Source organism: Pelodiscus sinensis, chromosome 6 (genome assembly GCF_052426305.1).
Source record: "Pelodiscus sinensis isolate ZL-2025 chromosome 6, ASM5242630v1, whole genome shotgun sequence".
Classification (NCBI taxonomy): Eukaryota; Metazoa; Chordata; order Testudines; family Trionychidae; genus Pelodiscus; species Pelodiscus sinensis.
The window spans coordinates 3,093,615-3,107,300 of NC_143057.1; the positions used below are offsets into that span (position 1 = coordinate 3,093,615).

Below are 13,686 nucleotides of genomic sequence, written 5' to 3' on the forward strand. Positions count from 1 at the left end.
CAGGAAGTAAGGGAGGGGCGGAGCACGGCTCCATCCCACGATACTAGGGGAAGCCCTGTTAACCCACCTTATGGCCGCTTTACTACAAGAATGGGCCGGCTTGTATTGACGTGTCCTTTGGGCTGTTCTGGCTCACTTGCCCACTGTCCCCTTCTTGTGTCTTGTCTGTAGGGGCTACCAAAGACATGGGGAAGATGCTGGGTGGAGATGAAGAAAAAGACCCTGACGCCGCCAAGAAGGAGGAGGAAAGGCAGGAAGCCCTGCGACAGGAAGAGGAGGAAAGGAAAGCCAAATATGCAAAGATGGAGGCCGAAAGAGAAGTGATGCGCCAAGGGATCCGAGACAAGGTAGGCATTGCCGTCTGCCCGAGCAGGAGGCTGGTGTTTGAGGCTGGCTATGAAAGCAATGGGGCGTGTTTGGGGAGTGATCAAGGGGCGCCAAGTGCTGTTCTTGCACTGAACAGTCTTGCCTGGCACCTTCTCCTGGGGAAACCCGCCTCCCACGTGGGAAAGCGTCGTGACACCAAAATGGGAATTCCGGCTGGGTGGGGAGGATGGTTGAGAATTGGTCCATTGCTCATGAATCGGTACAAAAGTAACAGAAACATTCCAGTTTTCCCATTCCTGCTGCGGCGCTGTTTGACTCTCCAAGGTCATATCGTCGGTTTATACGAAATACCATCATCCAATGTGCTTTTGGTCTAGGAAAGTCCAAATATCTCTTGCTGGTCAATGCATTGTTTCCCGGGTTCCCAGATGACAGCTCTCTACTTCCCATGTTTGCCCTGATGGGAAATCCAGGTGCGGAGCCACCTCAGGCTTGGGTATGATGAATAAAGTAACACAGTAATTGTGAGGTTTTTTAGCTATGTTTAAAGGGTGATTGTGGGGAGGGGGGAGCACAAATCCAGGCTCCTGAAAGGGGTACAGAAGTCTGAAAAGTCTGAGAGCCATGGGCCTAGATGAGTGGGGAGTGTCTGAGGAGAGTGACAGAAATGACAGTGTTCCCTAGTTGTAAGGAGGATGTATGGTTCCTGTGAAAAGAATGATGGAGACATAAGGGACTCCAATCTCTCCATTTTTCTCTTGAGCAAAATCCCTAATCGCCTGCCTTTGAAAGAGGAAGTGGTTTCCTGAAGAATTTGAAAAGTTGTATTAAGTCTTTAAAGAGCAGCTTGAAAGAGCAGCCTTCTTTTTATCTGATAGGCCCACTGTGGGGGGAATAATGTTCTGCCTGGAAGAGAAATTGATTTGATGATAAGAGACAAAGACTTGCAATAAGTACTATGCGATCCTAATGGATGGAACTGGGAAGTCTGAAATGAACTGAGAAGCGACAGAAGGAAGTTTCCATTCTTTGACAGTGTTACATTTTTTGTTTCTCAGTGCTGTAATTGACCTCGGTCTTCGACAATTACTGTGAAAGTGGAACTCTGGGGAAAAACAGAACATGGATTGTAGCATGGATATAAGTGTAATATATTCAAGAAGGGCTTAGCCATTGGGCTGGCTTGCTTCTTTCTTTCTTGAAAGCTTGACTATATGTAATTTCTAATATAATGTCCTGTGATTTTTAAAAGAGCAAACTGAAAAACCAGAAATAACATTCTGTGACATTATATCGACACCCGCATTTCTCATTAGGACCTTTAGATCCAGTGCTCAGGCCCTCTTCCACTTGAGCTGCAAGATCAGTAGAGTGCAATCATAAATTATCGTCCTGTCTGGGGGCCACTACTCGAGAGAGATGGGAAGCACATTTGGCCAGTGGGTTTCGAAGCTATTTGCTGACAACAGAGAAAGGCTGAGGTTCAAGAATCATGGCTTCTACTGCAGATGCTGAGACAAGTGTACTCTAGTGGCAACAGACACTTCCCTCCCAGTCTTGTTCCAGAAGTCCCATTCATTGTAGCAGGCAATAAAACCCCTGAATGATTTTGAGACGCTCAGTCACTGGCAATAAAGTTCTCTGCCATCTTTGGGCTTTCAGAACTAAAACACCGGCAGACAGAAAAACAACTCCCCTTTCCAGGGAAAAGCGTAACCCCCTGAACTGTGACAAGGATGGGATCACGTCCACAGTTCCTGTGAGCTATGCTAGCCTGTGTTGATTTTAACAGCTCAAGGAAGGGAACATTTGGGAGGATCAGATTTGAATAGGCTCTCTAGAGCAGTGGTCACCAACCAGTCCATCGGGATCTACTGGTAGATCTTGGAACCTTTGACAGGTGATCCTGAGAGGTTTGGCCGGGAGGCTGTCCAGAGCCGGCACTTCAGCTGCCCCTCTTGGCACTGCCATGCTGCTCCTGCCCTCTGCCTGGGAGGTGCTCAAGAAGAAGAGGTAGTGGAGTGCTGATGTCAGGGTGCCCCTCCCTCCACCCTGTACCCCATCTCTACAGAGCAGAGGGGGACAGGGATGGAGAAGGAGTGGGAAAGAAGCGGGGCAAGGATGTTTAGGTTTGAGGTAGCTCCTGGAAGACACTTAGATTCAAAAAGTGATCTCATGCATCAAAAGGTTGGAGACCCCTGCTCTAGAGGCTATACCACCTTCTCTGGCTAATGCAGGACCTGCCGGCTTCCTTTTCTCATGTGGAAACACGTTCCCTGAACAGTGGGATGCCAAAGTCACTCTCTGGCATGGAGTCCCCAGAAATGGAGTGTGTCGATCTAGATCCTAATCGGAGACGAGCAACCTGCAGTAACTAATGTGTCTTGAACGCTTCACATGAGTATTTGCATAGTTAACTGGTGCTTAGCCGGGACAAGCTGGTCCCAAGGGCATTGGAATCACAGCGTGTGTATTGACTCCCCTCTGCAATAGCATTATACCTTTGACAATAAGGCTCAGACCCAGCAAGGCAAATTTTCCCTTGGTGAAAGGGAAAAAAGCAAACAGGATGTTAGGAATCATTAAAAAAGAGATAGAGAATAAGACGGAGAATATCTTATTGCCCTTCTATAAATCCATGGTACGTCCACATCTTGAATACTGAGTACAGATGTGGTCTCCTCATCTCAAAAAAGATATACTGGCATTAGAAAAGGTTCAGAGAAGGGCAACTAAGATGCTGAGGGGTTTGGAATGGGTCCCATATGAGGAGAGATGAAAGAGACTGGGACTTTTCAGCTTGGAAAAGAGGAGACTAAGGGGGGGATATGATAGAGGTCTATAAAATCATGAGTGGTGTGGGGAAAGTGAATAAGGAAAAGTTATTTACTTGTTCCCATAATATAAGAACTAGGGACCACCAAATGAAACTAACAGGCAGCAGGTTTAAAACAAATAAAAGGAAGTTCTTCTTCACACAGCACATAGTCAACCTGTGGAACTCCTTGCCGGAGGAGGCTGTGAAGGCTAGGACTATAACAGGGTTTAAAAGAGAACTAGATAAATTCATGGAGGTTAAATCCATTAATGGCTATTAGCCAGGATGGGTAAGGAATGGTGTCCCCAGCCTCTGTTTGTCAGTGGGTGGAGATGGATGGCAGGAGAGAGATCGCTTGATCATTACCTGTTCGATTCACTCCCTCTGGGGCACCTGGTGCTGGCCGCTGTTGGCAGACAGGCTACTGGGCTGGATGGACCTTTGGTCTGACCCAGTACGGCTGTTCTTATGTTCTTATGTTGCTTCTGTTACACAGCCTTACGGTGTCTTAGTAAAACCAGGGGCTGTTTTATTCCTGGAAAAGAACAACTACAGATGTAGCTAGCACCAGGGGGCTTTAAAAATCCCCACTCAAGCCTACTTGAAAACCTGGGTGTGAAGATATGCCATTCCTGGGAAGGGGCAGATAAGATGCATTCTCCAGCACAGACTACCCACAGCTCCAGAGAACCAGAAGAAGATTCGCAAGTCACAGGGCCTCAGGGCAGGGGTGAAGCAGGGTGGGACAAGAGTGTTCAGTTTTGGGGGCTTAGACGGTAGTCCTCTTTTGGAGTGTTGTGTCCCGTTCTGGGCTCCACATTTCAGGTAAGATGTGGAGAAATTAGAGAAGGTCCAGAGAAGAGCAACAAAAGTGATGAAAGGTCAAGAGAACATGAGCTAGGAGGGAAGACTGAAAGAATTGGGCTTGTTTAGACTGGAAAAGAGGAGACTGAGAGGGGACACGTAGCAGCTTTCAAGTACCTAAAAGGGTGTTACAGGGAAGAGGGAAAACGATTGTTCTCCTTGGCCTCTGAGGACAGGACAAGAAGCAATGGACGTAAATTGCAGCAAGGGAGGTTGAGGTTGGACATTAGGAAAGAGTTCCCAACTGTCGGGGTGGTTAAACACTGGAATAAATTGCCTAGGGAGGTTGTGAAATCCCCATCTCTGGAGATATTTATGATCAGATTGGACAAACACCTGTCAGGGATGGTCTAGATGGTGCTTGGTCCTGCCGCAAGGGCGTGGGACTGGACTCGATGACCTCTCAAGGTCCCTTTGAGGTCCGGTGTTCTAGGATTCTATGATAGGACTCTATGGAAGTTGGCCACCTTATGTGTTGTAGTCAGCATCTCTGTACGCTGCCTTCAGTGGGGTTGGTGAAGCGCAGGGAGGCCTGGATCCTCAAAAAGCCTCAGTCATGTCAGCAGGAGGGAGGCACTAAACAACTTTGAGGCTCTGGCCCTACAGGACAACGCGAGATGCCAGGCAGTGGAGAACCTGGCCCAGTCAGCTCATCTTCCCAGAAAAGCCAGGACAGCCGAGAGAAGTAGATGAAGACCCAGCTCTCTTCCCCCAAGCCTCAACTGTTCTGAGCTCCTCGTGCTGCCTGCCAGGAAGGAGCAGAGCTCCAATGCCTATGCTGAGAGAACAGCTCTATCTGCACCTGTCTCTACGTGTGATTAGCTGCCGGGGCCGCTCTCGCTGTCTGGCGAGGCAGAATCAGCTCTCGGATTAATCCTGGCCTGCAAGTTATTACTGGGTGGTAACAGGAAGAGAGAAGAGTGATGCCTTTGCTTTGGAACGGTTTCCGGGACAACGTGCAATTACATCATCCTCATTTGCCTGGTTCTTCCGGCAGCAGCTTTCTTCTGACCTAGCAACTCAGATATTTTTTTCAAGCTAGCGCAAAGACAAAAGAGCTTCGGAAGGTCCCCAAATGAGGAATTAAAGATCTATTCTCCTCATACTGTCTCTGAACAACCCCAGTGGCTCTTAAGATGCACTAACTAACCACATGCCCCTACAGGAAGGTTACACCCCTTCGAGTGGAGGTTAGTTATCTGAATCTTGACTAATCAGATAACAGCTTGCGGGGTCTTAATGAAATCAGCAGGATTGCCCTTGTTCAGAATGCGGCCCAGTTTGCCCCTGAAAGCTGCTGCGCAGATCAGGAGTCAGATGCATCATTCTCTACTGTTAACTGTGACACACGCCAAACTCATCCTTTGAAATGCTGGCGCTTAGAGCGAGATCCTAGAGCTTTGTACGCTCTTCACCGCAGAGCGCGGCACTGGTTCTGACATGGCTTGCGCATTCCTCTCCTGGGATTTGTGATTGTCACAGAGAATTAATCACGTCTGGTGCCTAAAGAGGGAGGGCAATCTCCGGATAGTATGGAGGTCAGAGGCAGGGCAATGAAAGAAACTTTGCAGCAAGTTTCCTTCCATTCTCAGCCTGGCCTTTGCCTTCCTTTTCCAGTGTCCCTGAATCCCTTACCTGAGGGCCTTGTTATACACAGAGTCATTCCAAAATAGTTGTTGTGCCTTAAATTCACACCTTGCCCCAATCTGAATTGACTTTCAAGTGTAGACAGGCACGAAGAGCCAGATTCTGCCCCCTAACTTGTGCTCCGATGGACCTTACTAGAAGCAAAGGCCTACAGTCGCGATTGCCGGACCCGAACCAAAAATCACGAGTCAGGCCCCACAAAATCATGAGCTAACAATTTGAGGGGAAGTGCTTTACTTGGTTAGTTTTGAGCCTGTAGGAGTCCCGATTCCAAGTGTTTCACTGTGAACATGAGGCTAAATTCTTACCTTTGTGTTGAACTAAGCTGCAGGTCTCCTGTATTCACCTGACTCCAGGGGCCGAGGCCTTCAAAAGCCCGCCAAATATTGCGAGATTCTCAATAAAACCACAGCAACTGGCAATACTCTAACTGTGGCTTTGCAAAGACTGTGTTAAGCGCATGCAATGCCACATACCATTAGACTGCAGGGAAGACAACGCACCTCTGAGATGCCCAGTACTCCCCGTGCTCCCTTCTCACACAGCATTTAAGGGGTGAGGGAATTAATCTGCAAATTACAACATCTTGTGCTCCAGAAAAGCTGCCCTGATGAATATGGGGGAGCTAATGCCCCACACACATTTCAGACTCACTGGCTTTGGAGGGGAGTGACGGATACACCCAGCCTTCTTCATCCTGCTTGTCCACATTGAGGTCCCACAAACAGGGACAAGGGCAGGCCATGTCAGCCCATCAGAATGTAGGCCAGGGGTGGCCAACCCATTAAATGAAGAGAGCCGAAACAGCGATGGAAAAAAGGCGAAGAGCCACGCCAGAACGGTTAAGGGGGAAAAAAAAAAAAAAAAAGGACGCTGCCTCTTTAAAACCGCAATTTGGCCACATCAGGCTCCTCTCGGCCGCTGCCATCTCACGGATGCCATTTTGCCATGCCGGACGACTCCCCTGCACCCGCTGAGCACAGGGAGCTGGGGACCATATCTAGGGGCGCATGGGGTGACTTTGTGAGCAGTGGGGGAGGAGGGCCCCGCAAGCCGTGGGCTGGTCACCCCTGATGTAGGCCAATGAGCCCATTTGCAATATAAGATCATCCTCTCCCTGAGTAAGGGTGGCAGCATGTGACCTTGAGCAATTGTCCATCCAGTGCCATCTAGTTATACAAACGTTGCCATTGTGGGCCCCGCAAGACACAGGACCCCTGCAAAGCTCTGTAGAGGGAAGGCCGAGGCAGCCAAGGCTGGGTGCAGATTTCTAAAAGGGCTTGGTGTGTTTGGTGAGAGGCTCATCTAGATGGGTCACCGTGGGAGCTTCTGCTTCCCGAGCTGCTTTGAAACACAAGCCTGATGCATGCATGTCTGGGGCCCCACCCCTTGCTCGGTTGCAGCCCCTTCAAGTCACATGAATTAGATCCAAAGCCCGTCTTATTCAGAAGCAACTGTCTGTGGGGAAGCGATAATAAACAAGAGAGCGACGGCCAACAGTCAAAACATAGCCCTCAGCACATTGTGTCGGAAACCCACCCAGTGCTGGCCCTTAAAACGGGCACTGTATAAACGGCAATCAGAAAGTCGCCAAAGTGGTTGAATTAAAAAGCAGAATCACAAGAGCCGCAGTGGGCCAAATAGCTGACCTGTAATTAAAAGGCGAATGCTGTCGGTCACTTCCCTGATGATCCGCACTAGGACTGTTCTTCTGATCGTGTGCAGAAAGCAAGCCAGGGCTTGTTTGGTTTTTATTCAGCAAGCTTAGAAGTTGAGTTTCCGTCTTGTTTAACAACAGCGAAGTAGCTCTCCATGCATTGCTGACGAGCCCAAGATATCGAAACCAATGTTTTCCCAGTTTACATCTACTGAAAAGTGCATCGTAATGTTTTGACAGCTCTTTTGTCCGGGGTTCTTGCATCTGAAGCACGGTCATTTTAGAGAACTGCAAACTACTGTGGTTTTTTTCACATCTCTAATGAGCATCAGAGTTGGACTGGGATTGCATTTCCCAAGACAGATCCTGCTCATTTTGTCCATACTCTTGCAAACTGACCAGTGAAGGAAAATCAACATGGAGGCCAGAGGAAAGTGGTTTCAGTTTCAAGAACTTCAGGGGGTAGCCGAGTTAGGCTGCTATAGAAGAAAACAACAAATGGTCTGGTAGCACTTTAAAGACTAACAAAACATGTTGATGGGATCATGAGCTTTCGTGGGAGATAATTAATGATGCCTTGTTCCCCTCTACCCTCATCCTCACCCCCCTTCCTTTTTCCTTTCTCTTCCCCTCTTCTATTTATTTCCAGTTTTCATATCCCCTACTCATAACTCCGGTGATCTGAAGAAGTGGGTTGTGCCCACGAAAGCTCATGATCCCATCTACATGTTTTGTTAGTCTCTAAAATGCTACCAGAACATTTGTTGTTTTTTCTTAATTTCAGTTTGCTCTGTCCAGGTGCTGATTCAATGAGAAAAGTTCTCACTTGTTAGATTCCTGTTTTCAAAGCTAGTTAGTTCTCTCTCGCTGCAATGCTGTGACATTGGCTTCATAGGAACACCTCATTGCAATTGAGTATTAGGAGCAGAGCAAAGAAAGGGCTGATGTGTAGCTAGATGTGTCCTGTGGTCGGGAAGGTTTTGGTGAAAAATTTTTAGGGGGGGCAAGTAGCTGAAAAAATAAACCAAAAGTGACAAAACACCCAGCTAAAAAGGGTTGGTTAAAACTAGTGCGGACATTGCTGAACCAGAAAAGTTTGTTGGGGTTTTTTTTAGTCAAAACTAATTTTTGCTTGACAATGTCGGTCAACTGACACTCTCGGTGTGAGAAAGGAGAAGAAAGGTTGACACAAACAAAGCATTTCCAAATGCGCCAAAGGAACCTTTCTAGTGATCTGACCTGAAGCTTTTCCATTTCATGACAGTTTTGGAGATGTCGCCACCTTGTCCTGTGCTGGGCTGGGCCGGGCCACCCGCTGGAGGCATTGAAAGTGCTCAGTGGATGGGAATAGCATGTCTCTGCCAGCCCTCTTTAGCAGGAGCTGCGGGAAGCACTGTCCCTGCCTTGCTCTCCCCATTGCCCTAACAGGAAGTAAATTACACCATCCCTCTTCGTGTCTCCTCATGCCACTCTGGCTGGCGAGGAAGAGGGGCAGAGCAAGGCCCTTCCTATCCACTGGTGGGGTTGAATACTGGGCTAGCAGCCCCGACTTTCCGCAGCGTGACTGCAGCAGCTCTCAGTTGGCCTCACTGAGGAAGAAATGCAGCAAGGGGGCTTCTTCCCTGGCATAGCTAGACGCAGTGTAGTTGCAAAGGGGTCAGCCGCATCATTGGCTCCTCTCTCCTCGGCACTTGCAGAGTCCCTCAATGGCGCCTTCCCTGCCGCCACAGCCAGCCGTGCAGAAGACGCGCCCCCGAAGGGCGCTCCCTCGCCCTTGTTGGTTAGTGCATCGGAGCTTGAACTTGCTACCCTCGGGGTAGCAGCCCTTTTGTGGCAATCCCCTCATGCCAGGGCACAGCCTCCTTTCTGGGCCACCTTGGACAGTTAATTCAGCCAGTCCAGGCCCACAGGTTGGGATGCTCATTTGCATTTAACCGAGCTTTGCTCTGGAAACCTCTCGGGAATAGGGCTGCTTGACGGATTTCCAGTGGTGGGGCCTCCCCTTCTTTGTGGCCTGGTCAGAACGCCACAGGCCCTGCCTGGCGACGTGTCGCAATGCTTTGAGGGGTGAGAAGACTGGCAGCAACAAGGCGTGTCACTTAGTCACTCCAGTCTTCTCTGGAGGGTTGGATGTACCTATGGCGCCAAGCCTGCACACAACTGTACGCGAGTGGCCTGCTGGCCCCGTCCGTCCTGAGGCTGGTGGCTGGATTGGGGAAGGCTACGCTAGGAAGAAAGGAGCGGGCCTTTCCACATAGTCACCTGTCCCTCCTAGCTAGCAAGTGCCACCCCATGCTGCTAACCGGCGCTGTCACTCCCGCTTCCCTTGGCCGTGGAACGCAAAGACGCCCTCTCCAATTTGAACAGACAATTTTCAGTGCTAACTACCTTGTCTCCTTTAATAAACGTATTGTCATCACAGGCACTCGCAGCCGCCTACTGCCTGAGGCCTGGAGTTAGCTCCTTCTTCGCTTGCCTGGGTAAATGAGTAGGGAGGTGGTTTACTTGGGGAGCTCCAAAACGTCTAAGACTTAGGAACACATCTCACCAGGGAGCTGGCTCATGCTCCTAAGTCACTTAGGGCATCGAGCCATAGAGCTGCAAGCCAGCCAGGTTTGCTCTAACTCCGTTCAAGCCAGGGCGCTAAATCTAGCAGCGTGGACGTTGCTGCTTGGGCTCTTGAGCCCTCCCCAGCCCCACAGTTTGCACTGGCTAGCTGGGATCTCTGCCACAATGCTCCTTTCCGTGCACTAGCTCCAGCCCCATGAGTGCGAGTCTGTTCACCGGGCCTCGCACAGTGTAAACATACTCCCACGGGCTTTTGAAAAGGGGGCTGGTGTCGAGGGGAGAAAACTCCGCCCAGCGCCAGGCCAGAAAGCGCCACGGAGACGTGATCAGATGGGCTTTTCCGCAACAGCCCTATTTGCGAGACTCTACAGAGCATGCGGCTCGCTGCCACGTAGACTCAGTGGTTCCAGGGATGGCAGATGCTTGTCCCCGGTCCAACACACACACAAGCCTGAGCGGCGGAGCTGCGGGGAGTTGCTTTCCATCTCACTGCCCTGACATAGGTCCCTCTGGTCTGAGTCTTCACTCGAGGTGCGAGTCGATGGTCTCCACCCGTGGCAAGGGAAGCAGAGTCCTGTCTCGTGTGCTGCCACCTTCAATTAGGTGCTGCCCAAAAGGAGCCCCGGGCACCGCAAGGGAGACTGAAATAAGACCTCCCAAACCCAGCCAGGCTGAACCCTGCTGCAGTCCCTCATCGCGTCCCGCAAACATCATTTGTAGCCACGGCTCGAACGGGAGGTGTCACGGCTGGAGAGGCCGTAACCCCGCTTCTCGCTGCTGCAGCGTGGGGGGTTTGGAGGAGGAACACACAGTGCTCTCGCCTTGGGATGTGTTCGCTCTGCCCTGCCCCAGAAGGGCTGCTGCTCTACAGACAATCACACTCCTGCCCTCTCCTTTTAGCTCTGCCCTTCCTAACGCACGACAGGTACCAGCATTTTCCCTTCCCCTGCAAGGGGCAGTGTTTCCAAAGGGCAGCTCTCTCTGGCAGGTGCAAAATGCACCCCCAGGTGTACTAGATGCTCTGGTCTGAAGGCTTTCCAGTCTAAAGAGATAGACCAGGCCCATGGGAGAAGGAGAAGCAGAACAGAGAAGGGAAGCGACTTGTCCACCGTGAGCAGCGGGGCAGAAATGGACCCAGCACTGCTGCCTGCCACACCAGTGTGGACCGTGGGTGCAGAAAGATCCCGACATCGAGGTGGTGCATGGAGGAATTGAGTGGATGCAGTCCATGGGGGGCATGGCTACCCGTGGGGGGCACGGCTTTCCTGCCTCTGGAATGGAGCAGGCCGAGGCTTAGCAGAGGGGTAGCTTGTCGCAATCCTGCGTGACTGCCCGCGACTCAGTTTTCCACTCCTAATGCTGAGCTTTTCCGCCCACCTGCTTTCTCTTCACAGGCGGCCTGAGGCTCAGTCTGGTGTGAATGGATGGGGGAGTGGGAGGTGCTGCCGCAGCAGCTAGCGCGGGGCTGAGGGGCCTCGCTCCGCAAGAGGCAGGCTTCTCTCCTTTGTGCTCCGAGGTGCGGCGGGGTCGGCGGCAAAGGGGAGATTGCGACTCGCACGAAAACAAATCGACGTGACTGGAAACTGTGAATTACAGCGACGCGGCGGAGAGGAAGCGTATCCAGATTACTTCCCGGCTGGGAAACAGCCAGGCTCTTGCCCGGCCTGCGGCATTCTGGAGCAGAGCACAGCTGCAGTTGGTCAGCGTCTAACTCCCCTCACGGCACCTCAGCTCTGTCAGTTTTACACCGGGAAGAACGCTGGGAGGCCCAAGGTCCCGCTGCAAAATCCATGAGAGTCAGCAGCGGGACTCTGCTTTGGAGGAGGCCGGAGAGCCTTTGCCGTCGGCTCTCTGGGAGTGGTCGCTAACGAGGAGCCCTCTGTCACTCGCGCCTTCTGCTGACACCTAAGGCCGACCGGAGCTGAGCTCTCAGGGGAGCAGAACCCCCTGGCCAGGCTGTAGCGCTCACTGAATCCCACGGTGGTCAGGTAGTTTTCTCTAGTCCCCTGCATGGGGCAGCCATTCCGGGGAGGTTTCAGTCACTGGGGTCCTCGCTCTCAGCATGCAGCGCAATAGCTCAGGCTACTTTCCCGTCCCAGTCCCTGGTTCATTTCTGTGGCTGGGAGGAGAGATTTCAGCCAAACTCGTTTCATTAAATGCGGCGCCACATTTGCAGCTGGGATGAGAGTTTAGCCTTCTGCAGTCCCACCCCGGCAGAGTGCAAGGAACTGGCCAGTTCCGGGAGCCTGGCATTTCACACGCTAATGGCCGTGAAATTAGTTCTGGACTTAATACGTCTGGTCACGGCCATAAAAAGAGGCAGGGACAGTCTGAAACGTCAAGAAACCACCATGCAGAGGAGAGATTCAAGCAGCAGCTCCCTGCCACTTGGCGTGACGGATGGGTTAACAGCCATCCTGGCAGCTGAGCGCAGGGCCTGAGCCAAGTCCGTGCCACGGTGCCCATTGACTTGGATGTGGGTTGGATCAGGTCCCTTGAAACATCCTGGGTTTCCAATGCAGTCTGGCTCCCTGGTGCATTGGGGGGACCCTCTGCGCTACTGCTGAGCTGCCCTGCCCCAAGAGTGACCTGCTGAGTGGGGAAGGTTCTGCTCACCCCTATGCTTTCTGCAGCACGGTGCTTTCCCCACCCGCGGTACGGCAACGTGTCTGCCTGGGCACGCTGCTTCCTGGCCCGTTTGGCTCCACACCTGCTCCTCCATGGGCTGGAGGCACAATCTGTCCCCTTGATGCCAGCTGGTGTCAGAGAATCATAGAACATTAAGGTGGGGAGAGACCTCAGGAGGCATTGAGTCCAGCCCCCTGCCCAAAGCAGGACCAACCCAACTCAATCATCCCAGCCAGGGCTTGGTCAAGCCAGGACTTAAGCACCTCTAGGGCTGGATATTTCACCCCCTCCCTAGGGAACCCAGCCCAGCGCTTCCCACCCTCCTAGGGAAATAGTTTTTCCTACTAATCAACCTAGACCTCCCCCACTGTAACTTGAGACCATTGCTTCTTATTCTGCCACCACTGAGAACAGCCTTTCTCCATCCTCTTTGGAACCTCCCTTCAGGAAGTTGAAGGCTGCTATAAATCCCCCCTCACTCTTCACTTCTGCAGACTAAATAAGCCCAAATCCCTCGGCCTCTCCTCATAGGTCATGTGCCTCAGTCCCCAAATCATCGTCATTGCCCTCTGCTGGACTCTCTCCAGTTTCCCAGTATCCCTTCTGTAGCGGGAGGCCCCAAACTGGATGCAGTACTGCAGATGCAACCTCGCCAGTGCTGAATAGAGGAGAATAATCACTTCCCTTGAGCTGCTGGCAATGCTCCTACGAATGCAGCCCGATACGCTATTAGCCTTCTCATCAGCAAGGGCACACTGTTGACTCAGATCCAGCCTTTCATCTACACCAGGTCCTTTTCTTCAGAACTGCTGCTTAGCCCGCCGGTCCCTAGCCTGTAGCAATCCTGCCCCTGCCCTCCAGCGTAGCTACATCTTCTCCCAGCTTAGTGTCATCCACAAACTTGCTGAGGGTGCAATCCAACTGATGATCAGACCATTAATGAAGATGTTGGACCAAACGGGCCTGAGGACCGACCCCAGGGCACACCGTTTGACACCATCTGGACACTGAGCCATCGATCACTACCTGTTGCACCCAAAGACCTAGCCAGCTTCCCAGCCACCTCGGGGGTCTTTCGTCCAAACCACACGTCTTCAAGTTTCTGGCAAGGGCCCTGGGGGAGACGGTGCCGAAAGCCATGGCTGAGGAACTCCTGCAATGGCCCACCGTGGACAGT

The 13,686-nt window shown here is 51.6% G+C and overlaps 1 protein-coding gene across 3 annotated transcripts in view; it reads left to right on the forward strand.

Moving 5' to 3' along the window:
* Window positions 1-13,686, forward strand: part of CPLX1 (complexin 1) — a 137,293-nt gene that overhangs the window by 80,225 nt on the left and 43,382 nt on the right. For all 3 annotated transcript variants that reach the window (XM_075931283.2, XM_075931282.2, XM_075931284.2), the window contains exon 3: window positions 172-347. In XM_075931283.2, coding sequence (XP_075787398.2) covers window positions 172-347 — 176 coding nt within the window. The remainder of the gene's footprint in view (window positions 1-171; window positions 348-13,686) is intronic.